General features: G+C 41.6%; 2 protein-coding genes across 6 annotated transcripts in view; both read left to right on the top strand.

Moving 5' to 3' along the window:
• The window catches only part of LOC134461029 (glutaminase kidney isoform, mitochondrial-like), a 78,216-nt gene extending 65,256 nt beyond the window's left edge, over nt 1-12,960 (top strand). For all 4 annotated transcript variants that reach the window (XM_063213755.1, XM_063213756.1, XM_063213757.1 and 1 more), the window contains exons 15-18: nt 5,708-5,769; nt 6,229-6,305; nt 8,639-8,702; nt 9,005-12,960. In XM_063213755.1, coding sequence (XP_063069825.1) covers nt 5,708-5,769; nt 6,229-6,305; nt 8,639-8,702; nt 9,005-9,149 — 348 coding nt within the window. In that variant the 3' untranslated portion in view covers nt 9,150-12,960. The remainder of the gene's footprint in view (nt 1-5,707; nt 5,770-6,228; nt 6,306-8,638; nt 8,703-9,004) is intronic.
• Nucleotides 12,961-22,112: 9,152 nt separating this feature from the next.
• Nucleotides 22,113-27,640, top strand: vtcn1 (V-set domain containing T cell activation inhibitor 1). Of its 2 annotated transcripts, XM_063214577.1 has the most exons (5): nt 22,113-22,278; nt 22,873-22,937; nt 23,739-24,101; nt 25,608-25,868; nt 27,336-27,640. In XM_063214577.1, exons 1-5 carry the CDS (start codon nt 22,247-22,249, stop codon nt 27,539-27,541), a joined length of 927 nt encoding a protein of 308 aa, XP_063070647.1. In that variant the 5' UTR covers nt 22,113-22,246; the 3' UTR covers nt 27,542-27,640. The 2 variants fall into 2 exon arrangements, with proteins under 2 accessions (XP_063070647.1, XP_063070648.1); XM_063214578.1 differs by lacking the exons at nt 22,113-22,278; nt 22,873-22,937 and adding an exon at nt 23,430-23,470.
• The last annotated feature ends 168 nt before the right edge of the window (nt 27,641-27,808 follow it).

Raw genomic sequence — 27,808 nt, 5'->3', positions numbered from 1 at the left:
AATCCACTGGATACTAGATATATGTGTTTGTTTAATATCATACGGGGGCCTTAGATGCAGTAGATGTTTCCAATATTATTATACCGGTAATTATTATATTATAATTATTCATTTTTTCAGTTTTTCCCAGTTTTATCAGTAGTGACGGAATGGCCTGCAAAGATAAGCGCTCAAGCTTTGTGGCTCTGTTTTTCTCCTTCTTTGGCAGGATTTAAAAGTACAACACTGTTATTTGTGTCGCTATTTTATCACAAAGATAAGTACGTATATCCAGATTGTGCTGTAGCACAGATAGCCTTCATAAAGAAAGTTGTGTAATAAAGTTTAAAACATGATCATGAGGTGTTTTTGCTCCTTAGCAAACATACACACTCATTATCATGTTTTGACATAACCAAACTTGGTTTAATTTTACAGCCAATTTCCTCTTTGGGGTAGATCTTATGTATCTCTTCAGGGGTGTGTGTGTATCTGGATGCCATGAAAGTAAACATACAGTATATATATATATAATTTAACTGCTTTAGTTGTAGTGTACACTTGAAGTCATTGTTGCTTTCTTTTATTTTTTGTCTGTTTTTTTTTCTGAATGTGGTGTTCACATTCAAAACCTTATAGAGGGAATTAGAAGAGAAAACCTAAGCACTGGTGAATTCTCACCAACCGGAGGTTATAGTCAGGGGTTATGGTGTTGCACCAAAACACTGTTTCCCCTGTCATGGAACTAGAGCATATTGCATGAAGCAGTTTTAGTTACTTGTGAAGTTATTTTTAACTCAACTCAAGTGAAAGGAAAGCCCACGTGGCTTTGTCCTTTAAGTGAAGCCACATGACACATTCTGACACATAGTTAAAAAAAGCTAGGTTCCTAAAAGAACCATCAGCTGCTTCTTAGGAGAGCCCAAAAGTTATCTGAGAAACCTCTGATTCTGATTAAGAACCTTAAAGTTCTTAAAAGAACCCCAAGGTCCCTCATAGTGAACCTTTATGGTGTTCTTCAAAAGTGGCGATCGAAGGGTTCCTCAGAGAACCTGTTGCGGAATTCCTAAAGGTTCTCTTATGAAGCTTTTAGAAAACTTCGGGTTCTTCCAAGCACATAGGTATCTTCATCAGAAAATTATTAGGGTTGCTACATTGCAGAAGGGAGGAGATGTTGAGTTGTTCAAACTTGGCGATCATGTTACACATGTAGAATAGTTGCTGCAGTACTGTTGTGTAGAGTTACTTGTCTCTTCTGAAGGACACAGGTCATATAAGCATATTAGTCAATATGAGGGGAAAAAATGTGAACATTACCTATGATGAAATGTTGTAATGGAAGCCATGTGGTGTTTCTCTGGATTTCTCCCAGCCTCCCCGTTCTCCTTAAATCCCAGTTTAATGTGACCGTCAGGCTACTTCCTACATCAGGACAGTAAGGAGTGTTGCTTTTGAATGCAACATTTTTACTGCTGTTGTCTTTTAGGGGTCTTGTGTCTTGGTTTCAACAGATTGTGGTTCACGTTTTTTTCTCTTTTTTTTCATATGTATGTATGGGTGTTTCATATGTATGTTTGTTTCTGTCATATTTCCTTTTTTCTGTCTCCTGGTATGCTTTATTTTGTACCAATTAATAAATTTATTTTAATCCCAATACCCCTTGGTTTAATATCAGCATTATTTCGTGTGTTACCTTTTTGCCTCCATTGTGCTGTACTTCTCTAGATCATTTGAGCTAAGTGCCAATAAGACCATGATGCATAATAAAATGCTCTGCTCTGTTTCTACAGATTGCAGAACTTCCCCATTTAAAAATAACAGACATGTATACGTCCCTTGAAGTCGTTCTTGATTAGTTCATTCATTCATTCATTTGATTCATTCCTTTAAATTCAATATAAATTAATTTGATGTGCAACTCTTTGAATTTGTTTAAAGCTACTGTCGTCCCATTCTATCTCCAAATATAACCCAATGAAGAGGTCTGTGCTGTATTATTGACAGACATGATATCCGTAATTTGACTTCACTTCAATAGACTTCAGTTTGACTGGACAGCAATCACTCTTAAAACTCCACTGTTAATTGTATTGTTGTTTTGTTTATTTGTTGTGTTAGTGGCCCCATAATGCACGCTGTTCCACCAGTGGAACACTAATAGTCACCGAAAACATTTTACTACCATAGTATTACACTACTATAACATAAAACAGTGCCTATAGTTATGCATTGTGCATTTGTCATTGCCATTGATTCAGCCAATTTGTAACAGGGGTCATGTCTTAGCAGGCTAAGCCCAAGCATCCTTCTCCCCTCTATGACTTTCTGGGTTTAATAATGGATGGATGGTTTGCATAAAACAAACTGATTCAATCGTCCATTCCTAATGACATGACATTCCATGTAGAAAACACTTTGGTCCAAAATGACTTACAAACCAACACATTCATTTGCATGCAAATATCAAATCATGTGCCTTGCTGTCTGTACGGAGTTTAATATCAAAACATCACATGCATTCATCATCCGTTTGTTTATTTGCCCACCTTTTCTCTTCTCTTCTCATGGTGTGTGTTTGTTTTGGCAATCAGTGGGTGAGTAGTGCTTGCTGCTGTCATGCGGTTTTGCCTAATGGTCACCGTGGTGATGAAGGGCCTGTGCTTGAGACTGTTGACATGTGATGATGATGATGATGGTGATTATGATGATGATGATGATGATGATGATCGTAGAAACAAGTTCTGAGCTCTTGCGTGTGTGTGCCAATGACTAGAATGTACTCTACGCTTCCTATTTCTCCTGAGCAGGGGTGTCAGCTTTGATTTAAGTTTCTGGTTTTAGTTTCTGGTGAAAGTGAAAACCCTTCCACAGCTTTCATCCAAACACAGGTGACTTCGCCGAGCAGCTTGTCTACCTGTCAGTTTAGAGTTGGTTGGATGAAATTTGTGGCTGTGTTTTTTTCCACTCTCTGAACCCGGGATTGACACCTCTGCATCTGTGTGGTTTGATATTGCTTTACTCGTCACTGCTTGACAAGGTTTAGACAGTTAAGGCTACTGTATGTACAAAGTATTGTGCTAAGGAAATGCACAAAGCCACTTTACAAATTACAATGTATGTTATATTTCCTTTTATTTTTAAACTAGCATACTTCGCAAAATCAAAATGGGTAGCACTTTAGCATCATAACTTCGTAACCCTGGCGATATTGCCAGCGGCAGCTTGATTTTGATGTATGGAAGCTCTTACAACGTTATAAACCTTGGCGAGTTGTGCTTGTGTGAGATCACATTATTGTTTCTGCTTATCTGTATTGTGTAGTGGTGAGTGGGTTGAGATTGGACAAACTAATAAAGCAGTATGTGTGTGTGTGTTTGGATGCATTTCAGTGAGGGGAGGGGTATAACATGTACTTCCCTCTTGGACACATCAACCTCTCATTGCCCACATGCTGTCTGTGTTTACATCCAAACTCACCCCACTCCCAGCAGGCAGTGTGCTCTGTCCCATGTGTCTGTACCTGTAGGGTTTAGATTATGTCGATGGGTTCAAAAAGCTGCTTAGGGTTTGTTTTTTTCCTTTGTGTGTGTGTGTGGGGTTATGTTTGTTCACTTAGCTTCCTACTGTGTTATTGGCTGTTGCTAGTACAGATCACGTTTCTCTCTCTCTCTCTCTCTCTCTCTCTCTCTCTCTCTCTCTCTCTCTCTCTCTCTCTCTCTCTCTCTCCACGCATTTCACCCTATGTAATGTACTGTACGTGTATAATGCATATTTTGTGCCGTCTTGTTGTTTTGTACCTGGTCCTAGTTGTGTACCTTTGCTTTGTGTGCTTACGCATTACATATCCTGTAGCTTTTTAAAAATAAAAGATTCACTTCCAATTTGCCTTTTCCACTCTGTGAACCTTCCCAAGTTCCCACAGTCATAACCATGATATGTTAACAATTGCATTTTTAGGGGAAGAGGGCAAGTATAAAAAATGGTGTCTTTTTCATGGTTAATTTAAGGAAGTGTTGTTGTCCATGAACGATATTTACAGGTGTTACTGTAACTCGCTAACACATTATTCACGTACTAACCAACCAAACCAGGTCAAAAAGTAAAATAAAATAAAGGGGAGACACTAAAACCAGCTGTCACACTTATGCCTTTGCAACTAACCTGTAACCTTTTGGGGAAGCAATCTAGTGCATGGTGCTTCTTAGCTTGGGTTTGAGTTGTCAGCTTCAGCAAAGCTCTTTATGTTTTTTTCTTTGCTTCTGTTTTGTACCTGTTTTTTGTTTATTTGTTTGCTTTGTGTATTTGTTTCTATTTTTGTGGACTTCTTCTGGAACCTGCTTAGATTTCCCTTTAGTCCTTGTTACTTGTCCTCTCCTCACCTTCTACGCCTTCCCCACTTCTGAGGCTCTTGCTCTGGGCTTGCGTGGCATACTGATCCTTAGCACTCCCAAGCACCTGTGTGCTGTGATTTGGCCCATGTGTGTGTGTGCGTGTGTCTTGTTTGCAGAGGTGGACATCTCGGGTTCAGAAAGTCGAAGTCCTGTCACATATTTGTTGAAACTGATTTACTCAACCAGCGGACACCTAGAGGAAATAGTGAGTCGAAATTAGTGAAATTGCTTTTGTTGACAGAACAGTAAGAATGAATACATGGCAGGACTTATACTTTGACAGTCCAGTTTGTCCACCTCAGACAGTGTTTGTGTGTGTGAGTGTATGTGCACATGCCTGTGCGTGCTGATCCGTGGCCTTCGGCCCTACCTAGCGTGAGAAAGCATTTTTGGCCTTCTTTCTTCCCTAGCATGAGAAAGCATTTTCCCCCGGTTTGACCCCTGTGTGATCCCAACCTGTCAGCTGCTGTTTCAGGTCTAACCCGTAGAGGTCGCTGTTGTTCAGTCCTCCCTCAGAAGGTTTGTGATTGCGATTGATATTGATTGACAAGTTTGTTGTTGTTGTTGTTGTGGTTTTAATTTTGCTGAAATATTGACTCACACTCCTGTATGTTCCCCTGCCCTGTTGTGCACTGTACTTTCAGTTTGTTAATCCAGCTTTTCTTCTCTTTGTAACTTCTCAAATGAACATTATTAATTAGTGGGATAACTTCTGTTCTTAATTGGTCTTGAAGGGACTGCTGCTCTCTTAATTGCACATTATTTAGACTGTGTATGCAATTAAAATGAAAATGGTAAGAAAGGGGGGTTTCATACACCTGACAGAAATGACATGTTTAAGCACCAGTGAGAAAGGTTTTAGCTGTATAAACTAAAGTGAAAATGATTTCATCAGGTCCAAGTGCCAAGTCATTTACAGAAGTCCTTTGGGGACTTACTTCACATTCATTATCTCTCCTCAGGTCTTCATAATCAAACAATTGTGACCAAGCTAAGCCACAAGTGAAACTATTTGTTTACTACCACAGAAAAAATCGGATTCAATTTCATTCTTTTTATTCGTCCCGAGCGAAGCTTGTCTTGAACATATGGCTGTTGCATAACACAAAACAAATGCCACACACACACAAAAAAAACCCAGTTACGCTTCTCTCCCCTTGTCACTCTCAGTCTCTCTCTACCTTTCTTTCTCTTAATTTGTTTGTGTGTGTGTGTGTGTACGTGTCTAAATGTGGAGTTGTTGTTGTGAGGACAGAATGCTCTCTCTGGCTGGCATATTGTCTGTCAGTTGAGAGCGCGCGTCTACCCAACCCCCCTGTCTCTCTGTCTGCCCACAGGTGAAGTCTGTCATCAACCTGCTGTTTGCTGCCTACACTGGGGACGTGTCTGCACTCAGACGGTACGATATGCCTCATTCCCCTGTCTCCTCTCTTGCCAAACATGTACCTATGGTGCAACAAAATATGAATATAGTGCTTTTTTATTTAGACTTGTTTTTTTCACAACACTATAAAAGGATGAAACATGATAAAAGAAGCTAAAAGAAATGTGAAATTACCACAAGTGCATACACTCATAATATTTCTTCAACTAAATTAAGTTAAGTTAGATTAAATACAAAAAAGAAAGGTAATAGAGCACCTACAATTAAACCACCTACACGTTATTTAGGAATGGATACATATTGTTGTTTTTAAAGAGTATATGTGCTGCAGACTTAAATAGCTCTGTGTGTGTGTGCGTGCGTGTGTGCGTGTGTGTGTGCGTGCGTGCGTGTGTGCGTGCGTGCGTGTGTGCGTGCGTGCGTGCGTGCGTGCGTGCGTGCGTGCGTGTGTGTTGTGTGTGTGTGTGTGTGTAGGTTTGCGCTGTCTTCCATGGACATGGAGCAGAGGGACTACGACTCTCGGACGGCTCTCCATGTGGCAGCTGCTGAAGGTGAGGCGAGCCAGGAAGTCTTGGCCACCACAACACAGCCACAGCCACACCCACACCTGGGCAGCCAAACACCCACACACACTTACTCCTTCACACACACGCGCACGTATGCGGCCAGACCACATGCACAAACACACACACCACGGGCGCAGGTGCGAGTTTGTGCGTCGTCTTATTCCCATGAACACACTCATTTACATACTCATACGCACACACTCAGGAACACACACACACACACACACACACACACACACACACACACACACACACACACACACTCACAGGCAGGCATGCATGCTTCCCGCAGCAAACACACACACACACACACACACACACACACACACACACACACACACACACACACACACACACACACACACACACACACACACACACAGACACACACACACACACACACACAGCCAATAAAGTGAATATTAATATGTGAATTCCACTCTTAACTGTCTGTCTATGTTTGTTTACAGTGGTAGAGAGAGAGAGTTGTGTATATACATAGCCACAATGTCTTACCCTGAATGGTTGGGTCTTAAGGAAAGGGAACAAGTGAAGTCAATCACCTGCCAGCAGTCTATTTCATTTACTGACAATGCATATCCAGCTAAATGAGGAGTCCAGGCTCTTCTATTTAATGATTTACATCTACCTCAAGGTTAACTAAACCTGGTTTACTACTGAACCGTCTTCTTGGTATACCCCCCTGGTGCATTGAGATAGGCCCGGTCACCTGTTTTTCTTGTTGGTTCTTTGGGCCTACCAATTTTATGAACTTTGATAATATCAATGGACAGCACCACATCTTTGCAGTTTATACAGTAGTCTTGCAATAGACGTCATCACGTCTGCTGTTATGTCAGAAAACACAATGTGTTCTTGTGGCTTAGATAGCATTTTCTGTGAAATTTAGCGTTAATAGACTTGGCAGTGTGAAATATTCCATATATCTTTTCCGTGCCTTTTTTTCTGCTGATGTCAAACTACCTCAAGTTATTGCACTGTTGTATTTTTTGTTCCGTTTGACACATTGTAACCACTGTAACAAAAAAACCTCACTACATTTCAAGTCTTACCGTTACAGTTCATCATGTGTGGTTTATTGTTCCCTCTGTGAAACAGGTGTTAGACATGGTCAATGTGAAATACTGAATTGTAGTGTATTTGTGACTCAAGGGATGTGCCAAAGTTAAGTTGAGCAAGGACGAAAATGTTAATATTTATACTGAAAACATACACTGCATGGAACAGAACTATTAGAGAAGTATATCTAGTCAACTCTGAGTGATAAATACTTATTTGAGTTCTCTATGCGAATGATTACAATGTTTACTAATTATAATAACTGTATTTGTATAGCACACTATCATACAAGGCATGCAGCTCAAAGTGCTTAACAAATGGATAAACAACAATGTAATGTAACTGAACAAATTATCTTTCAATTCTTTTAATTATTTTATATCTCTTGTAATTTGTCTATAATAATCATAATAATTGTCTAATTAATGTAATAAAGTAATTCAGAGCATGCAGATGTCTGTGTTTCTCACTGTGTATGTACGTGCATACAATATGTGTATACAGGTATGTTTTTGTGTGTGTGTGTGTGTGTGCCTGCATGTTTTTGCGCGTGTGTATGTGTATGTGCATGCATGCTTGCTTGCTTGCTGGTGTGTGTGTGTTTGTGTGTGCGTGCGTGCGTGCGTGCGTGTGTGTGTGCGTGCGTGCGTGCGTGCGTGCGTGCGTGCGTGCTTGCTTGCTTGCTTGCTGGTGTGTGTGTGTTTGTGTGTGCGTGCGTGCGTGCGTGCGTGTGTGTGTGCGTGTACGTATTGCACTTGTGTAACCATGTGTGCTGTATGTGTTTATGTCTGTGCCAACTTAAGTCCCAACCAATCAGAGGGCTAGGCTCTGGTCACATGGGGGCTCATTGGCCAGAGGGATAGTGAGGCAGGAGGGTTAGATATCTACATTACTATACACATCAGCTAATACAGACACCAGTCTCTGGGCTACTATCTGGCACTTGCAGTAGTGTGCAGAGAAGTATTTGTGTGTGTGTGTGTGTGTGTGTGTGTGTGTGTGTGTGTGTGTGTGTGTGTGTGTGTGTGTGTATGCGTGTGTGTGTGTGTGTGTGAGAGAGAGAGAGAGAGAGAGAGAGAGAGAGAGCGAGTGTGTGTGTGTGTGTGTGTGTGTGTGTGTGTGTGTGTGGGAGAGAGAGCGAGAGAGAGTGAGTGACAGTAGTGTGTGTGTGTGTGTGTGTATCTCCCTTAGTTTCTGTTTAACAGTGTTGCTGCTGTTCTCCTCTCTTGTCCTGCTAGGCCACGTTGAGGTAGTGCGCTTCCTACTGGACGCCTGCAAGGTCAACCCAGTGCCCAAGGACAGGTAAGAGTCTAGCTGTGTGTGTGTGTGTGTGTGTGTGTGTGTGTGTGTGTGTGTGTGTGTGTGTGTGTGTGTGTGTGTGTGTGTGTGTGTGTGTGTGTGTGTGTGTGTGTGTGTGGTATGCCTGTGGTTGTCTGCCTGTCGGTCTGTCATTTTTCATAAACTCAGACACATGCAGTATATATGCACACACACACACACACACACACACACACACACACACACACACACACACACACACACAAACTGCTGTGTACCAACCCATTGACTATTCTTCTTCTTCTTCTCTGGTGCCTTCTCCTCAGGTGGGGAAACACTCCTATGGACGAGGCGGTGCATTTCGGCCACCTCGACGTGGTGACGATCCTGCAGGACCACCACGATAAGTACAACCCCCAGACCAAGGACCCCAAGGAGCCCGACGAGCACAACCTGGACGGCCTGCTGTAGTGACTCTCCAGTTCACCAGGGGGCAATGTAGCTTAAGCTACGTTCACACACGTCACTACTAGTTACTTGCTCAGAGAGAAAAGTCAATAGAATGTTTATGTGTTCCAGTGACGCGAGGTCAGGACAGGCGAGGAGAGTACAAGCGACACGATGAGGGCGGATTCCGAGATAAAAAATAGTTGAACTTTGAGCGATGCAAGTAAGCGGATTATTGACAGTTTACTTCTCGCTTTTACAGTTATGGTTAAAGCCGTGGGAACGTTAGCGAACGTTCTGTGAGCAAGTGGTGAGAAGCAAGCGACTAGTAGCAATGTGTGTGAATGTAGCTTTAATGTGGCTACTAACCGCAAGAACACACAAAAGGCGACAAGAGCGGCAGCAGGGCCAGAAGTGATTAACTTTATATAGATGAGCTGGCAACAAAAGACACAAAAGCGATTTTGCCGACAAGGAGGGATTTGAGCAATAGCTTGAAGTTGAACTTAAGCGAATATTATGCTATTAATGAGCGCTGATGCTTTTGTCGCTTGTGTCGTTCTCTGAAATAGTCTTTCGAGGCGTTGTAGCTTTTGTCTTTTTTGGTGTGTTTGTGCAGTAATCAGTCGGACGAGAACATCCCAGATGGCCTGCTGTAAATCTCCTATCCACCAGGGGGCAATGTGCTTTTTAATGTGGTATTTTGTTCTACCATAGAATCTCAAGCAAGGCCCGGCTTTATATTCAAAGTATTTTTGTTGGAGTCGTGTGATGTCATGTCAGTGCGAATGTGGTGCTTACAGTACATATGTAGGTGTGATATAGAGAACACACACACACACACTTTCTCTTTCTATCTCTCTTTCTCTCTCTCTCTCTCTCTCTCTCTCTCTCTCTCTCTCTCTCTCTCTCTCTCTCTCTCTCTCTCTTTCTTTCTCCCGCCCTCCCAACCTCTCTATATATACAGTATGTGCTCCTTTTTCTTTCAGTATTTTTGACAGTACTGAATGTTGCAAACAATTGATTGAATGTGTATGGAGAAAGCTTTTTAAAAAGTACATTATGAACAAAAAAACACAAACTCATATACGCACATAACGGTAAAGGGTCATTCTTAGGCCCTGACATAATCATTTTCTCTCTGAGACACCTGAGCTACCACTAGAACAGGGCTTAGACCATTAGTCAGGTGATGTAGTCTATCACACAATGTTGTGATCAATTCTCTCTCTCTCTCTCTCTCTCTCTCTCTCTCTCTCTCTCTCTCTCTCTCTCTCTCTCTCTCTCTCTCTCTCTCTCTCTCTCTCTCGACGGTTGGTAACTAGGAATGCGTGGGCGGGGGTGATGGGTGGATGAACTTCCACTTGAGTACAAAGGAAGCTTTGATATCCGTAATACTCCAGACATGCTGCTGTGGTGTATGAGGAGAAAAATAGAGAAAAAAAACCTACATGTCTCGTTGTCTCATGGGAGCTGAAGCACAAGACACTTTGGGTGAAAATTCCCAATTTATCACCATGATCAGACAAGACAGGAGCTTTGTGCACTATCTTACTCAGTGTAGTAGCCTATAACCAGCAGATGTATATTTACGTACAGTACCTTACAAGAAGTCTTCATGTTTGCTTTTGTTGTTTTCATATGCAGTATATATACTGTAGGCTACTGTACTGTATGTGTACTTCATATACTTTGTATGCATACTTACAGCATTTATATGCCTCTTGGAGTGTGGTTAGTGTTTAGTATTGGATGAGTATTTTTATATTGTTTTGTAAACTTGTGGAAGCTGTTTATGTGCAATGATTAAAACCAAATGGGTAGATGGGAGCTTTTATGATGACGTCCTATTGTGATACATAATAATGTCAATTCTGTAATGGCGTAAACTATAGTGTTCTATTATAAACTACAGGTGGAATGCCACATGTTTTGCTAAAGTATGCATACTACTGTTTTGAACCTTTCCATGGTGTTAGAACTACAGTGTTCTGTAGTAGAATTACTACGTATTGTAAGGGTCCAAAACATTATAGTAGGCCTATTTGTAATAGTCAATATGTGGTATACTATTCAGTAGTTTATTCAGGCATATAGTATATATTATATTTTTGTCATATGGGTGAACTGTTTGTTCTGTCATTCTGTAATGTACAGTAGTTTTTGGGAGTCTATGTGTCTTCCAGCATTCACCAAATCGATACAAGGATGTGTATTTGTCTCATGCATAGGCATACAGTTGAAGTATGTTTACATTGGGTAGAGTCAGTTTTATATTGAAAATACAAATGTGATACATCTGGCAAAGATAGCCTTGTGGCAGATGAGGACATTATTTTAACAACAAGGGTTGTTTTTCAGATGGATTACATTTGTAAATTATTTAGAATCTTAAATGAATGTCTAATATAAGACTGAATTTACCAAAGTCGACAACGAGGCGTGAGGTCAGTGGACAAAGGTAACGAGTATGGGGAAATGATTTGCACCATCTGACATGCAGTGAAGCTGACCTCACCACAATGGCCGTCCTCTTTGACCAGTAGGCCTACTGAGGAACTGTTAAGTCATGACCCCTCTCTTCATTCCAGCTGACCTTTAAGACAAAGTTAGTGTTTGTTGGAGGGTGGGGATGAGGGGGCAGTTAGTCCCAAGTTTGGAAAGTTATTCACCTTATTATCTATGGTTACGGGAGAGTGGCGGAATTATTTTGGTAGAAGTTGCTAGTGCTAAATCATTTGGAAGGGCTTTGGGCAGCCTGACATGAAATAACAGACCGGAAATGCTGTGGTAGTGCGAAGAACGGTGACATTGTTGGGGTTAGTGGGCGAGGTAATAAGGTGGATAGCAAGAGGTCCTCCTTCACTGTTTTTGATGAGTTTGACGAATGGGATCTTGTTGTTCCCTGGTCATCACTGACAATGCCACTCAAATACCCTTCAGTGTTCCAATAAAGAACTTGATACAGGAAGAGGTGTGAACAGGAGGAGACAGTCTTAAATTGTTCAGTTTCAAATAGTGTCAAAGAGCAATAAGGGGTAAATCGTAGTTTGATCAGCTATTGGCTTTTGTTTTGCCAAAATTGCAGTGAAAAAAAACCTGAGCAAAGAGAGTAACACTCAGTACAGTTACATGAACAGTAACGTGGAATGTACATGACTGCTTACATATATGCCACATATTAGGAAAGTGGCTCTTTTCTCTTTTTCCCCCATATAAGATTTGCATTGCCATGTTTGTTTTTTTTGTGGTTTTTTTATATTTATTTTCTAATGGGTAACCTCAGTCCACTGCTATCCATGCAGTATCTCAAATTAATGGCGTGAGAAATCCCCCCCTCTTGTTTTCTAGGCTCTAACCTGCCTTACACTAACCTGACTCTGGCCACCTGGTATGTTTCGCCTCCGTCTCCATGGTTTCGTGAGAACACCCTCGTGTGTAGTTTGGCGAAACGCAGCCATATGACACAAGTCAGGTTAGCCTCACACAGTCTTCTGTCAGACCTGAATGTAGGCCTACTGTATCACACAGCTGGTGAGGATGGCTGCCCCCCGTTCATATTGAGCAGCTATAGTGTCACATTGGTGTGGACAAAACAGTTTATGAAAAATTCCTAAACATGGCAATATGAAAATGATCTGTGTGATTGTGGAGAATTGATTGTTAAAAAAACAAAGATATTTTGTTCCTACTGTCCATATTATAAATTACACCCATGTCCCTTAATTGTGTGTAAATCTTACGGTTAAGCTTATGTATGACAAACAGACATATTTGTGTAACACATATATTTATTCAAATGAACAAAATGAAATAAAGCAAAGTTATTAAAACACAACTGCATGCCACAGTTTTATTGTGTGTGTATGTGTGTGTGTGTGTGTGTGTGTGTGTGTGTGTGTGCGTGCGTGCGTGCGTGCGTTTGTATGTAGCCTATGTATGTATGTATGTATGTATGTATGTATGTATGTATGTATGCCACCGTGTGTGTGTGTGTGTGTGTGTGTGTGTGTGTGTGTGTGTGTGTGTGTGTGTGTGTGTGTGTGTGTGTGTGTGTGTGTATTGGCTGGGGGTCTATCAAGAGCAAGAACAATACATATCCAACAAATCAAACATGTACTGTGTCACAGTGTCACCATATGTATCACATTATTAAGATATATCCAGTGGTTATCAGAAACACCAGCAAACACTACAATGTTTGATGTAGTTCTCCTGCCAGCTTGTACTGTATTGTATGTGGTTGTAACTTGTAGGCTAAGTTGATACTCCTTTAAAATGTTGAAGCTGTAGGGACATCATGTGATCACAAGATGGCGATATTAGTCTGCTCAGTAGTTCTGCTCAGTGAAAATATTGAATTGTCATTTTGTAGCACACAAACACACGCATGCGCACACATATACCGTCATACACACACATAAGCTAATAACAGTGACGTGCGCTGGGATTTATGGCTGGTGAGGCAACTTTTTCAATATCAGATTTTCAAATAAATAATTGCCAAATAGGCCTACCGACAAGTTCCATATGTCATAGCAGCTTTCTTAACATAAGGTAGGCCTACATATTTTGACATAAGCTTACTGCATTTCCGCAGAGAAAATGCTATTAGATCTCTCTCTCACACACACACACACACACACACACACACACACACACACACACACACACACACACACACACACACACACACACACACACAGGATTCAAACAGTGGTCTCACATAAACTACACAGCACCAATGTGGACAGCAGAGCAGAGCAGAGGAGAGGAGAGTAGTGGAGAGGAGAGGAGAGAAGAGGAGAGGAGAGGAGAGAAGGGGAGGGGAGAGGAGAGGAGGAGAGAAGGGGAGAGAGGAGGAGAGGGGAGGAGAAGAGAGAGGAGAGGAGATGAGAGGAGAAAGGAGGAGGAGTGGAGAGGAGCTCAAGGAGAGGAGAGGAGAGGGAGAGGAGAAGAGAGAAGAGGAGAGTAGATGGGAAAAGAGAGGACAGGAGAGGAGATGGGAAAAGAGAGGAGAGGGGGAGAGGAAAGGAGAGAAGAGAAGAGAGGGGAGAGGAGAGGAAGGAGAGGAAGGAGAGGAGAGGAAAGGAGAGAGGAGAGGAGAGGAGAGGAGAGGAAGAGGGGAGGGGAGGGGAGAGTAGTGGAGAGCGTAAGCTCCTTCACAGCCCACTGCTCTCACACACAAACACACACAGGATTCAAACAGTGGTCTCACATTCCACACTGCAGCAGCAATGTGGACTGAGCATCACGGCGGATGCTCAAGACACACAGGATTCAAAACATGGTGTCATATAGACCGCTGAGCACCACGGCGAACAAACCGGTGTGATGGCTTTTGTGATACGAACTGGATTCTCGTGCACACACACACACACACACACACACACACACACACACACACACACACACACACACACACACACACACACACACACACACACAGGATTCAGTGGTCCAGACTCGGCGTTGGCGCAGGGGGCGTAGGTAAACAACGGTGGGGGCAGTGCCATTTAACAAGTTTGAGTCAAGTTCACCATATAACTGGCGGCAGAGTCACGTTTAGTTCTACCTAGGCTACCTACTGCACAGGCTGCGCTACTAGGCCTGCTAGGCCTACTCCTCCTCCCTACACCAATATGTCTGTTAGAAAGGTGGACACCACATTCAGATCAGACGCGATATGTGTCCAGGATTATACTGTATTTTTATAGGCCGTCAAGATACAAGGCCATTCTCAGTGTTTTCTGGTCTTTGAAAGAGGGGACGCTGATAACCCCAAGCCACACGAACATTTTGGACAAAAATGCTCTTATGGTGAATTTTGAGGTCTGCTTATCAGCGTTCCTTTCACTCCACCACTCGAAAATACAGATCCGATGCTTGCGTTGTAATAGGCTACCGCTTACACACAGCAACAATTCACATTATGCATTCAACAACAGAATATCACCCCACCGGGATGATCCTTCTGGTAGCCTGTGAAATAGATAATGAAGCCAGACGTGGCCGTGATCATGGACAGCTACCACCTCCGGTAGAAAAGACTAGAGTAGACAGAAAATAGGCACGACATGGTGCGTCATTTGAGGACACTCCTCCTGAGAACCGTCAACTATCCCCCTCATCCACATCATACCACTGCGGACCCAAACTCAACCTAAATAGGCTAAACAATAATGACGCTGAAATATTCCACAGTCGTTCATCTTGAGGATGGACATTTCAAAGAATGTCAGACGAGCCGAACCTCAAAGCGTGTATTATACAGCGTTTGATTAAGCTTATTAGAACTATCATTTTAAACTGCCTCGTTAGGATAGCAAGCAGCGTTATCACTTGGGCATACTGGGACTGGCAAAGTGAACACACAGCCGCAAACCAAACCAAAATCCAGGAACCCACAACAACCCCTAGCTATTAGTTCGTTCTGTTGCCAAAATCACTCGTGATGAATTATTCTTTGAGACATGTAGCCATTGCTATGTCATTCAAAACATTCTCACTAGTTGCAGGTTAAGATTACGCCTGAAATGCATATGTGAAACATAGCTACTGTAAAACCAATGCAACCGAACTATTTTTCAAACAACTCTTCCTTCATCTTGACAAAATCAAATAAAACTTAGACCCAAGTCAACGCCACGGCGGGCAAATGTAATAATCAAATTTCCTTACCTTGAAATGCTGTCTTGATTACAGGGCTTCTCGCAATAAATATTCTCACGGTTTGACATATCTAACCCAGCTAGCAAACTGCTAACGTTGTTTTGCTTGTTGCCTCCCATTCCACATAGCCAGTCTTTTCGGTTGTTCCACTCACTGTGAAATAATCAAATAATATTCTGTCCAATCTCCTGAATCAATTTCCTTAGCTCTGGTGTCGGTCGTCCATTCTTTATCACGTCTTGTTTCCCTTGGAAATCCAACTTTGAGAATGATCTTAGTTTTCGTTATGAAATCCACTTCCATGGTAGCAGTCAACGTGAACAAGCTAGCCAACACTAATGACTGACTGTATTGAACTTGTATAGTGGCGCTATGACGTCACTGACAAAGCTAGACTCAACGGCAGAATGAGGTTGAGGCCAATGTGTTGCTCGCCGCACTACTCTATTTTTCAATGGGGTTATGCCAAAGCGCGCAGAGTAAAGAAATGATAATCACACGTAGAAAATAGTGAAAACAAATATCAGGAAAATGAGGGCACACCATACATATTTCTATTAACTGTATAAAAACGTTTAATACAATATTACGAATTGCATACACAGAACGAGCAAAATGGCGCATGCGCTGAAGCTTGTTACTGAGGGATTGCGCAATCTGCGGTGAGGCCAACTCGGGAGTTGGCCCAAATTCAGTGTATTCGGAGCAGGAGGTGGGAAAATAGTGCGGTTTTGGCCACAAAAATGATTGAAAATGATTGAAACTGTTTAAATACTGCACAAATGGTAGTTATGGTAAATATGCTCGAAAACAGTAGTTATTATTGTTACTATTATTCACATTTACTGCATCTCATCATTCTCATGAAGTCTAGAAGAGACAGGTGAGGCACAGCCTCCCCTGCCGTATTGGAGTGCACGTGCCTGGCTAATAATAAATATAGTAGTCCGTGTTATGTATTAATTGCAATGAGTTATCTAATATCCATAAAAGGTCATGTGATGATTCTATCAAGCTAAAAGTTTATTTAGTGCATCAAGACTTAACATGTAGCCTAGTGTGACCATGCTATTTTGTGAGTGAGTTGCTACATAATAACAGCACCGTTAAAAGCTTTCTCAACCTGTGGTTTCATTCTCTTTCCCTCCTCAGAGACCAAAATTCCAGGACTGCTGTATCTGCTGAGAATGTTCAGTGCTCATTTACAAACATCTGTAAAAATGAGTTCATTATTTACTAAGTGTTAATAAAGCTTCAAAATGTACCTTTATTGTGAAGTCTTGCCATACCATTTGTAACAGTATTTAATTCTGATTAAACCACATTGGTTTCCCATGATGTAGCCTACAACCTTCTATATTGGCCTGCTTTGTATGACAAATGAATACTGAAATGATGTTTTTGCTTTCATAACATTGTCAAAAAACACCCTGTGTTGACCTAGTCACAGCCATTAGGGGTCCCCTGTTCCCCCAAAAAGTTTGAGAACCTGATTTAGTGTATACATACAGAAAATACACTGCAACATTTCACCAAAATAGATCATGGATCATCAGATGACCCCTCCCACCACTCACTTAGACAGTTTCAGGTAACCCTAATCCAGGAAGGAATCCTGTCTGGCTCCTGACTGCCTGATTCTCCTGTCATAGTCGTTGTCTCAGGTCTGCTCATCATGCCTCGGGCCAGGTTGCAGACAAACTCCTCAATTCGCGTTTGGTTTGTGACGAAGGCTTTTTCCTCAGCCACGGCCTGAAGGCCCTGTGCTAAGGCCACGTCCTTCTCTTTCTGCAAGTGCGCCTGGAACAACGTCATCTCGTGCGACTCATCCCTCCTTGATTCGTGGAACCACAGATCAGAGATGGAACTCCAGAGATCCTGAGTCCCCATTGTTGCATCATGACTGCTAGTATTCTCAGTAGCGGCCTCCATGGTGTTGGATTGTCTTTCTTTTTCTCTAATCATTTTTATGGGTTGTTGGATGATTGCCTTGGATTTCTCTTTAGCGACCTCAATCAGTGCATCTTTCAAGCTCTTGTTGATTTCTATGGAGAGCTGATCTTCATAAAGGCTTTGGTAGTATGGTGCATGGCATGTACACTTATTCAAAAGGCATGACCATGCAGCCCATACAAAGGCACCTGCGATGGTCAAAGACAAGCCTATCTTCTGCAGGGGAACAGTGGAGAACATTGTTTAATGTAGAGGCAGTTGATGACACATTTGTTCCATTGCAAATAAAATTAAATGTTTTTATTTTAAATAAAATTTTGCATCTGCTTTGTGAACAGTCAGTAGTTTAAATTAAAGTACTTTGTCAAAGTAAGGGACACTTTGCACACAATCAGTGTGTACATGATGGATTATATTCTTAGATGAGGTCGAGTTAAGTGCATACCCAACCTGCCATATACTCATAGCCAATGAATCAGTTTTCAATGAATCATTTGGTCATTAGGAGAAAAAGAACAGGTATAAAATACAATACACTCACAAACTTCCTTTTATCACATGAAGAAAATAAAAGTAGTCAGTACTTACAATAGAGTGATTTTTTGAATAAATGATGAACATTTTTTCCTGGTATGTCAGATCTTCCTTTCCCTTGCAAGAAACCGTCACAAATGTTTCATTATTGTTGCCCTGGTAGCACACAAACCAGTCTCCATCTATGAATACCGCAGCATTCCAGATTAGGCCAAGGGAAAAAAGATGGACCACTTGCTGAGTGAACCAGCTGCAGCAACCATTGAGCCTCCCCGCCTTGGAACAGAAGAGCCTCTGGTACTTTTTGTTGATCGCGAACAGCAGTAGATACACTATACACAGTGGAACAGCCAAGTACATCTTGCCTAACGTATGTATGCCCCCCAGAGTACAAGAGCATGTGAACTCTAGCTCAAAGATATATCTGAAGATGAAGAACATCACCAGGAGCACAAACGCATTCACGACTTGGGTCAGCAAACTGACCATTGTCTGAGGGACATCGTGGCCTAAGTGAGGCATTATGCCGATTAAACTGATATGCTGCTGTCTGTGCAAAAGAAGTGAACTCCAAACAAACAAACAAAAACGAAGGTGATGTAGTCTGCCCCGCTTGGTAAAGCTGTGAAGTCTTCATCTGTTCCAACTCACTTTATACTACATCAGAAGGTGTCACAGTTCCCCTTTGGAAATTTGGTACTTTTGATTTGACTGTTGCCGGGCTTCCACCACAGTCTGCCCTCTGTTTCCTCAAAAGCAGGCTCTGCTCAATATATTGCTGAAAAATGGGTGAACTTGAACGTTGGTTGATTCTCACCAGCTCATCACAAACTGTAATGGTCAAACCAAAATCATGTGAGCCCCCTGGTCGTATGGGCAGGATGATGTGATGTTAAAAGAAATGGTAGTGCCTTCCAGAAACGGGGGCTTTGGGTAACTTTCACACCCATACTTTTCCTTTCACTCTGCTGTAAAATTGTTCAGTGCATTACACTGCCCATGTAAATGAAGTCTACTAACATGGCACTTGACATCATGAGTAAGAAGAAAAAAGATTGGGTAGTAGAACCAACCAACACCTTCCAGTGTACCTTCATCCATGGCCCCAGTGTCTTTTAGCAAGGCCTGCTCTTCACTGTAAACATTGCAGCCAGTTGAACGTAAAAATCTAAGTTGCCCCTCCTGATAGTTGGTAAATTAACTCAACTCTGGGCTTAATTCAACTAGAGGCTTTCACTGCAACTTAATTTTTACATTTAACAGGCTGCAAAGTGTAAATGGGTGGATGACGTGACGTGAACATTTTGCTGTCACAGGCTCTTAAAATTAAGTAAATTCATGCTTTCGAAATTGTCAATGTTTTAAATGATCAAACTAGTGTCCATGTTGTGAAAACGTAATGTGTAATAAAACCAGAGTTTAAATAAGTATACTTAATTTTGAGTCAAATGCCACATTTGTCCTATGGTGTGACGGTCACAAGCCTGGTTCTAAATGCTATAAAATTTTTAAATAAATAATCAAAGCTCAGTCATTTCTCTAAACAATCCTGGCATGTTTTTCAAGGTGTCTATTTTGGAAAGTGGCAATGTTTAATTTTTTTTCAATTTTTCTGAGACCATATGGACTTATGAAACTTTGTCACAGAAAACAATATCCTGTGGTGTGACATCACATTTTTGGATAATTCTGTGGATAATTATCTATTGTTGAAGCTCCAGCTGTTCTTAAATTGTGACTTCAGACCCTTAAGAAGCCAATAGCAAGGGTGAATTTTAGTTTTTTCTCTCAAAGTTCTTCAATCAATCAATTACGTTTTGCTACCACAAGATGTATTAGTTTTGTAGTCCTTTGGTGTGACATCCATAAAATACATTTTGACAATACTGTATATTTTTATATTTTTTTCTTATGTTTATGTATGCAAATGCATCTTACTAAAGGTGTAATAGTATTTCATTTGGTAACGACATGGCTTTATATTAACTCAAAAGCTCAAAAGTCCTATGGTGTGATGGTAAAAGTCCTATGGTGTGACACTTTGGAGTATCACACCAAAGGACAAACAGGTCACACCAAAGGACTAGATATCTGTGAAATAGCTTTTAAAACAACTGGTAGTACATTTTTTGTTTGTTTTGTTGTTTGACTAGATAGCCTACATATTGTGTATTCAAATTACTTATTCCTTTATTTGCCATTAGAATGTATACTTTGATGCATTGTTGATGAATATTTGCTGTTGATTTTAGATACTGTCAAATGATATAAAATTTCATTAATGGTGCTTTGAAACCATAGAATATAACGGTAACGGTATAGATGTATAAAGTATGCTGCGGAGAGCTCAATATATAGCATAAATGTGCTTCCCAGCTTCAGATACTAAACAGGCACTGGCCACTACACACTACAGGTTCAATGGTGTGACAGTCATAGCATACCTACAAAGAGGGTGAGGTGTGATGGTCATGCCAAGGTCACACTTCAGTATGAGTCTTAAGAGCTCTGCAGGTTACATTTAATGACCTCATGATTGTCATTAAGTGTTAAGATGGGCTGATAAGCTATGACTAAAAGACTTATAAGTGCAAAGTGTAGGTCCATATTGACTACAACATTACATTATGATCAAAAGACAAAATAATCATGTTGATACATTTGTTTCTGGCTCAGTTTTGCATTTCTGTCCTTTAGCGTGACATGAATGTCCTACGGTGTGACATTTTTTAAATGCTCAAATATTTGTTTGAACTTAACAATATTTTTGATAAACACTGAATATTGCATTAGGGAAGAACAAATTATCATCCCTGAAAGGTTAGTATAAATTCGGACAATTTTGAAAATTTAAAAAGAAAGATATCCCTGTATTTCCTCGAAGGTTTCTAATAAGCTTACCTCTAATGGGGAAAAAAATACTTAAATGGTAATTTCTCATTTCATTAACACTTTAAAAAATTGCAATAAATATGAAGAGTGTAACAATGTTCATAAAACTCCATCAAGCCATTTCTACATTACCTAATATATATATTTCTTCTTTCTATCACACCAAAGGACATATTTTCAGCAAATTGCTTTATCAACGTAAATAAATAATCAATTAATAGACCTACATTGTGACCACTTGGATTTTTTTTAAAGATCAATTGCTGCACTACGTAGACATATACTTTTTCCCTCATAAACAATGTTTTGTGAAAAAAATGTTTTTTGCAGCCTATCTGTCATCTACCCAAATACGGTCAATGCATGTTTTCTCGTATAAGAAAATAACTATGCCTGTTCCACACTGGAGTTCACTGAGCTGAGAACAAAAAGTTTTACAGTATCACCTGTAGGGCAAGATCAAAATGGCTCGTTTACCTAAACCTAAACTTTTACCTAAAGCAACATATTTTGTATGCCAGTAAAAGGTGATATGGGAACTTGGAAATACAAAACCACTACATGAGATTGTGTGATTGTTTGGCCGGACCAGCAGCCAACAGGGCCGATCCATCCATCCACCCAAACCTGCTATCGGCAGAGTCAGTCAGCACACACCTCTCACGGACAATATTTACAAAAGGAGTGGTGTGTGTGTGTGTGTGTGTGTGTGTGTGTGTGTGTGTGTGTGTGTGTGTGTGTGTGTGTGTGTGTGTGTGTGTGTGTGTGTGTGTGTGTGTGTGTGTGTGTGTGTGTGTTTGAGTTTGAGAGAGAGAGAGAGAGAGAGAGAGAGAGAGAGAGAGAGAGAGAGAGAGAGAGAGAGCGTGTGCTCCTCCTATCCGTTAACTACAGGTATGCTTACAGGTGAGTCCATACTCCGACTTTCACTTTGCAGGTTTGATCCTTGCCTGTGATGCAGGAGCTGACAATGCCATCGATCTTTGACATGAAGCGGTGGCACTAGTGGCATCAGGAAAGGCCAGGGACGTTGTCAAGCAGCAGGGGGAGAGGAGCCAGCTGGCCAGCCCAACATGGCTTCCATTGGGGACATCATCTTCTGGAGGTACGGCTGCTAGTTTATAATGACTCTGTACAGGGCCTTAAAGGATAACTTCAGTCAATTTCAACATGCAGTTGTAATGCTCACACTACCCGTGACTTATCAGTACCTGAGGTTTTTTTTTTCTTCTTCAGCCTTTTCCGAGATAGTGGTCATTGTAATGAGGGCAGCACCCTGTTTATATTTTAAAAAAAAACATTTTTTATTTATTTCTAAAAACATCCGAAAGGTTATACAACACCGGCAGACAACTAGCAAACAGAGGTACCTTTTGGGAAAATATTTGGAGTAGGCCTATGTTAATTTAAAAAAAATGTAAACAAATGCTGCCCCCATTAGAATAGCTTGTATCTCGGAAAGGGCTGAGCCGAAAAATGTGGCATCACCGGGTACTGACAAGTCAATAGTAGCATGAGCAATACAACAGCATATTGAAATTGACTGAAGTGGTCCTTTAATCAGCAGGCCTGGGTAGGCCTGCTAGTTTATGTGGTAGGCCTACTCTGGATTTGGGCTCTGTTTAACCCTCATAATTTTTTATTGATGATAGTGCAGGTGGTGGAAGATTTTTGTTATTCTTTTGTGACTTTTTTGCAGTATGATTGTCCTCATCGGCGTGATGAGTGGGCTCATCATTCTGCTTCTGGCCATAGCCTTTTCAGGTCAGTGAGTTATCAAGACAACACCTCTGTATTGTATTACTTACATTTGTATGATGTGTCTGATGTAGGATGTGTCTGTCTGTTTTATACCTCTCTGTCTCTGTCATGAATCTGAAGAAGACCGAGAGGTCGAAACGTCATTGCCAATGAATTAATGAATAAAAAGAAGGAAAAATAACTTAAAGAAGAAAAAAATCGTGTGCGAACGTTTTTAAAAAAAAAATATGTCATCTTTTTGTTCAGCACTGTTCAGGGATTGTGCACAAGTAACTCTCTACAAGTGTCTGTTTTATAAACGTATGCATGTATTGTACTGTATGTGTGGCAGGACATGATTATTGTCCTGATCATTACCCTCCTTTCATCCTAATTTATCCCTACATTTTACATGACGTTATGCTCAGCTGATGCTTCTATCCATCGCGACTTACAGTTATTTACAGGGTATTAGTTACAGTCCCTGGAGCAATGTGTGCGGTTAGGTACCTTACTCAAGGCGACCTCAGCCATGAAGTGCAGTAGTGAGTGGAAAGGTGGGCTTCGAACCAACAACCCTATGATCTTCCCATCTCCCTAACCATTACACCATGGCTGACCCTAGGGCCACTGAATGCTTTCGCTGGGCCCAGGACAAAATAATCTGATAGGGCCCCCTACCAAATAAATGCAATGTAACGGGGAACCAATTCTGGGCCCCCTATCTCCCTGAGCCCCAGCCCCCCTCCCCTGTCGGCGGGCCTGGCTGACCCGTTACATCCTCATGTCGTATCCCTCACCTGCCTACCTGTCCCCTCCTGCCAGGTGGCCAGAGCTTCCTGAGGACTGCTCGGCGAGCCACGGTAGGGAACCTGGGCCAGGACGCCATCTTGGACTGCAGCTTCACCCCAAAGACAGGCACCCAGAGCAGCACCGCCGGCGTCTCCGTCACCTGGGAGAAGGAGGGTCTGACTTCGGTGGTGTACCGGTACCAGAACCAAGCTCCCGACTTGGCGGACCAGAATCCGGCTTACAAGGACAGGGCCCAGATCTTCCCCGACCTTCTGGGTGGCGGGAACGCCTCTCTGCGCCTGCAGAGGGTGAGGCGGCAGGACGAGGGGGTGTACAAGTGCAGCGTGAGTGCCCCTAGTGGTCACGGGTCCATCAACATCCATCTCTGGGTGGCAGGTAATGTCATGTGGCATGGTTTTGTGTGGAACTGTCTGACAAGTGAAGGGTTAGTTCAATCGTGATCTTTAAATCATAAGGAACAAATTGCTGCTTGTCTATGTAATCAGCACTAAGCATCAGAGATGTGAAATAAGAGTACAAGTATTTGTGAGAGGAGTTTTCTTTGAACATGTGACATTGAGCTACCATTACGGAATGGAAATGTGAATGTTTGTGCAGCACAAAATCTATCAGATACACAGGAAGAAGCACCTTAAGATGACAATTTTAGACAAACGATATAATGACCTAACCTGACTTACGTCATGGCTGCATTCACCAACACGCGGGGGCGTTCCCTTTCCACATGTGGCGGAAGTCAGGTAAATAATGACCCTGACTGTGCTACTATGAATTTTCTATACCCTTGTTTTGCCATATAGTGCATTACATAATAGTCTTTGGATTGACCATGTGTCATGAAATGTGACTGTTGCATACTTAACAGTGTGACTAAGCACTTTTAACCATAAGGCCATTCTGGCCTGATGACCTAAAGTAACATCTGGACTGTGATGAGTTGGCATTTTCACACGCCAAAACAACCATATGAAACTATGCACATAGCCTAGAGTAGTGAGTCCTCCGACCACCATTGGCATTGAGGTAATTTCTCAGAGGGAAGTGCTTTAAACCAAAAGCAACTATCGGTTTCAATGGGTGAAGGGTCAAAAAAGTGAAAGAGATAACTAAAATGTATACACAACATGCAAGTCATGCCTTTGACGTAAATACCTTTTTCTGTAGCTCTACTGTCAGCTTTGACATCTCCACAGTGTTTATATATCACACAAAATGCAGTGTTAACTCAGTCAAATTAATATTGTAGAGTGTATTTGGTACCAAAGTACTCCCAAAGTGAACTACCAATGCATTATTTTACTGTGCCCTATCATTGGTATGAGTATCTGAAATACCTTATAGCATTTGTCACGCTTGTGTCCATTTTGTAAGTTGCTTTGGATACAAATTTCTAGTATGAAAGTGAAAAAGTATAGAATGGTTTTGTGATATACTGAAGAGTGAAGTTGAAGTCAGCATATTATTTATTCACTCTATCCACTCTTTTTTTTAAATCTATTTTTCATTTTATATTGAATGATTCCTTTCTTTCTTTGTGTGCACTTTCAATGAGTTTGAAAGTGCATGGAATTGTATGCCGGTTTATTGATGTTTTTATGTCATTTAGATCTATACAGCGCTCTCAGTTTTGCCTTATCATCCAAAATGACTTAATCTACTTTTCTGCATGTGCATTACTTCCATCACATTCTGTTACCACATTGAAAACGGAACAATCATAATTCATTCTTTCTCTGTATGCACATTTCAGCATATTTGAAGGGGCTATAATGCTGGTTTATTGACGTGCTTTACACACTGTATTTCATGACATTGTCATTTTATAAGACCACTCAAACCATACAAACTGACTCTATTCCTTGTCTGCATTGACACTTCCAGCATATTCTGCTCCCACGTTCAAACTGGAGCAGCCAGGTAACCTGCTATCAGCCGAGGCTGCGAGGTGGTACCCTAAGCCCAACGTGACCTGGGAGGATGTGTCTGGACACCCCCTGGACGCCAGCACCGAGCTCCTCAACAACTCAGCCGGGATCTTCAGAGTGACGAGCCGACTGCAGGAAGCGGCCCGCCAAGACGAAACCTACACCCTCGTTATCAGGAACCATCTCGTTAGCGCCATTGCCGAGGCAACCCTGACAGGTACATAAGCAAACAGAACCTCATGCGTATGGGTACAGTACACAGCTAGATTACACACAGGTAGAGAGGTCAGGTGCAGAGTGTAAGCACACGGTTGCTATACTGTGCATGGAAATACTTTTTTTTTCTTGGATTGTCTCTTACAGAGTGGCACTATAGAGTTAGAACAACTTTTAGTGTTCCCACAAAATATATGAACATGGAATTTATTTGAAATTGATTTCACGGCCAACTGATGGATTTGTTTTGTGTGTCTTTAAGAGGAATTAAGTTGCTTTGTACGGCACATGTTGTAGGCCTATATATTTAACATCTCATACTGGCTGTAGGCCTTTTTTTGTTTTTCTACTATTCAGTGAGTTATTTGCGTGTGCAGTGATCATTTCACATAACATTAGATCACAGCCAAACACACAGGCCTAACGTTTCAAGACTCAATTTGATAGTCTAGTCAGTGAGTGACAGGAAGTATTCAGTCCAAAGCCCAACAGACTTTAGTCCATTTTACACTAAATACAGTACAAAGGGAGATTATTAGTGTGATGGGGACTACATAAATGTGTTCATCAAGTTCTTTGCACCAAATAGAGAGAAATGATCAGGCCTACTGGCTGTAGGCCTTTTTAAATTTTGTTTTGTTTTCTTACCTTTCAGAATGAGTCATTTGGGTGTTAGCATACATTAGATCATAGACCAGTGAGCAAGAGGCAGCTTACACCAGTGTTTCTCAAAGTGGGGCGGAGGCCCCCCTAGGGGGGGCGCGGAGGTATTTGGACGGGGGGCGCGTGAAGTCAGAAGGTTTTTCTTTTTTAATACTTTTCTGCTTTGCCATTAAGTCAACACATTCACTTTACAATAACAATATATTCATTCATTTATGCACTAATATTTAGAGAACATCATAGGCCATATGTGTGTATATTAGGCTCTAATAAACTTTACGAAAGCCTATTTATTTGTATTTTCGTAACCATTTTGCTCGAGATAGACACCCTTCCTCTGAAGGGGGGAATGGCAGGAAAAGTTTGAGAAACACTGGCTTACACTATGCAGAGCAGCACAGAGGAACAGTAGCTCCATAAGCAAACAGGCTGATGAGCCGTAATGAGAGCGAGGACAGGAGAGGAGAGGAGAGGAGAGGAGGTATACAGTACAGTCAGAAGAAGCCCAACAGCCCTCGGGGAACAGGAGGCCAAAAGCAAATATAGACACAAGCAGGTCTTCATTTGTGTAGACACAGTGACAGGCCTGTCCTCATTTGTGTACCTTTGTCTCAAGAATGTCAAGAATCTCCCCTCTGTTACGAGTGGCTGGCATTGCGCCACTGAAATGAGGTTTAATTATGCATTGGCCTACTGTGTTAGGTAAATCTTGTCTTTTGAGCACACTGTTTGACAGCTTAATGAAGGCTTAGACCGAGCGGTATTTTCCACAAACATTTATTCGTTCTTCTCTGTGCACTTGCAGGGGGCTCTAACTTGTCAGTGAGGACAGACTTCACCTTCAACGCTGCAGCTCCCAGGATGCTGTCATCATGGCTTGTCCCAGTGCTGCTTTTGCTTTGCCTGTTGCTACCGAAGATATCAACAGTTCCATGGTTCCTAGCTCCCAGCCATCAGACCAGAACCGAAAACGCCTTTCGGACTAATCCTTTTGGACTGACTGAGCGTTAATCATTAGCCTACATTCATCATACATAATGTCAAATGTGCTTGTAATTTTGTGATCAATGTCAAGAAATGTATATGTTTATTTGAAAGATGAAAGTAAAAAATAAAATGCATTTTTTTTTTGTACAAAGCTGTTTGTGCACATGGCCTACTCTTGCCTGGAGCCAAATGTCTCTGTCCAGTAGATGGGGAAATGACTCATTCTGACTGTTTCTCAGTAGGCCAGTTGCAAGCAGGGAAGCCGACCGGTGGGAACAAAGGGGGTCAGCC

Source organism: Engraulis encrasicolus, chromosome 13 (assembly GCF_034702125.1).
Source record: "Engraulis encrasicolus isolate BLACKSEA-1 chromosome 13, IST_EnEncr_1.0, whole genome shotgun sequence".
NCBI lineage: Eukaryota > Metazoa > Chordata > Actinopteri > Clupeiformes > Engraulidae > Engraulis > Engraulis encrasicolus.
Note: the sequence above shows the minus strand (reverse complement) of the source record. Positions and strands in the feature narration are given on the sequence as shown.

What these genes read in the sequence shown, in the direction of transcription:
- vtcn1 (XM_063214577.1), top strand. Translation starts at nt 22,247, where the DNA reads ATGGCTTCCATTGGGGACATCATCTTCTGGAG. An exon ending in TCTGGCCATAGCCTTTTCAG is followed by an intron (nt 22,938 to 23,738) that starts GTCAGTGAGTTA and finishes CCCTCCTGCCAG; the next exon opens with GTGGCCAGAGCTTCCTGAGG. An exon ending in TGCCGAGGCAACCCTGACAG is followed by an intron (nt 25,869 to 27,335) that starts GTACATAAGCAA and finishes GTGCACTTGCAG; the next exon opens with GGGGCTCTAACTTGTCAGTG.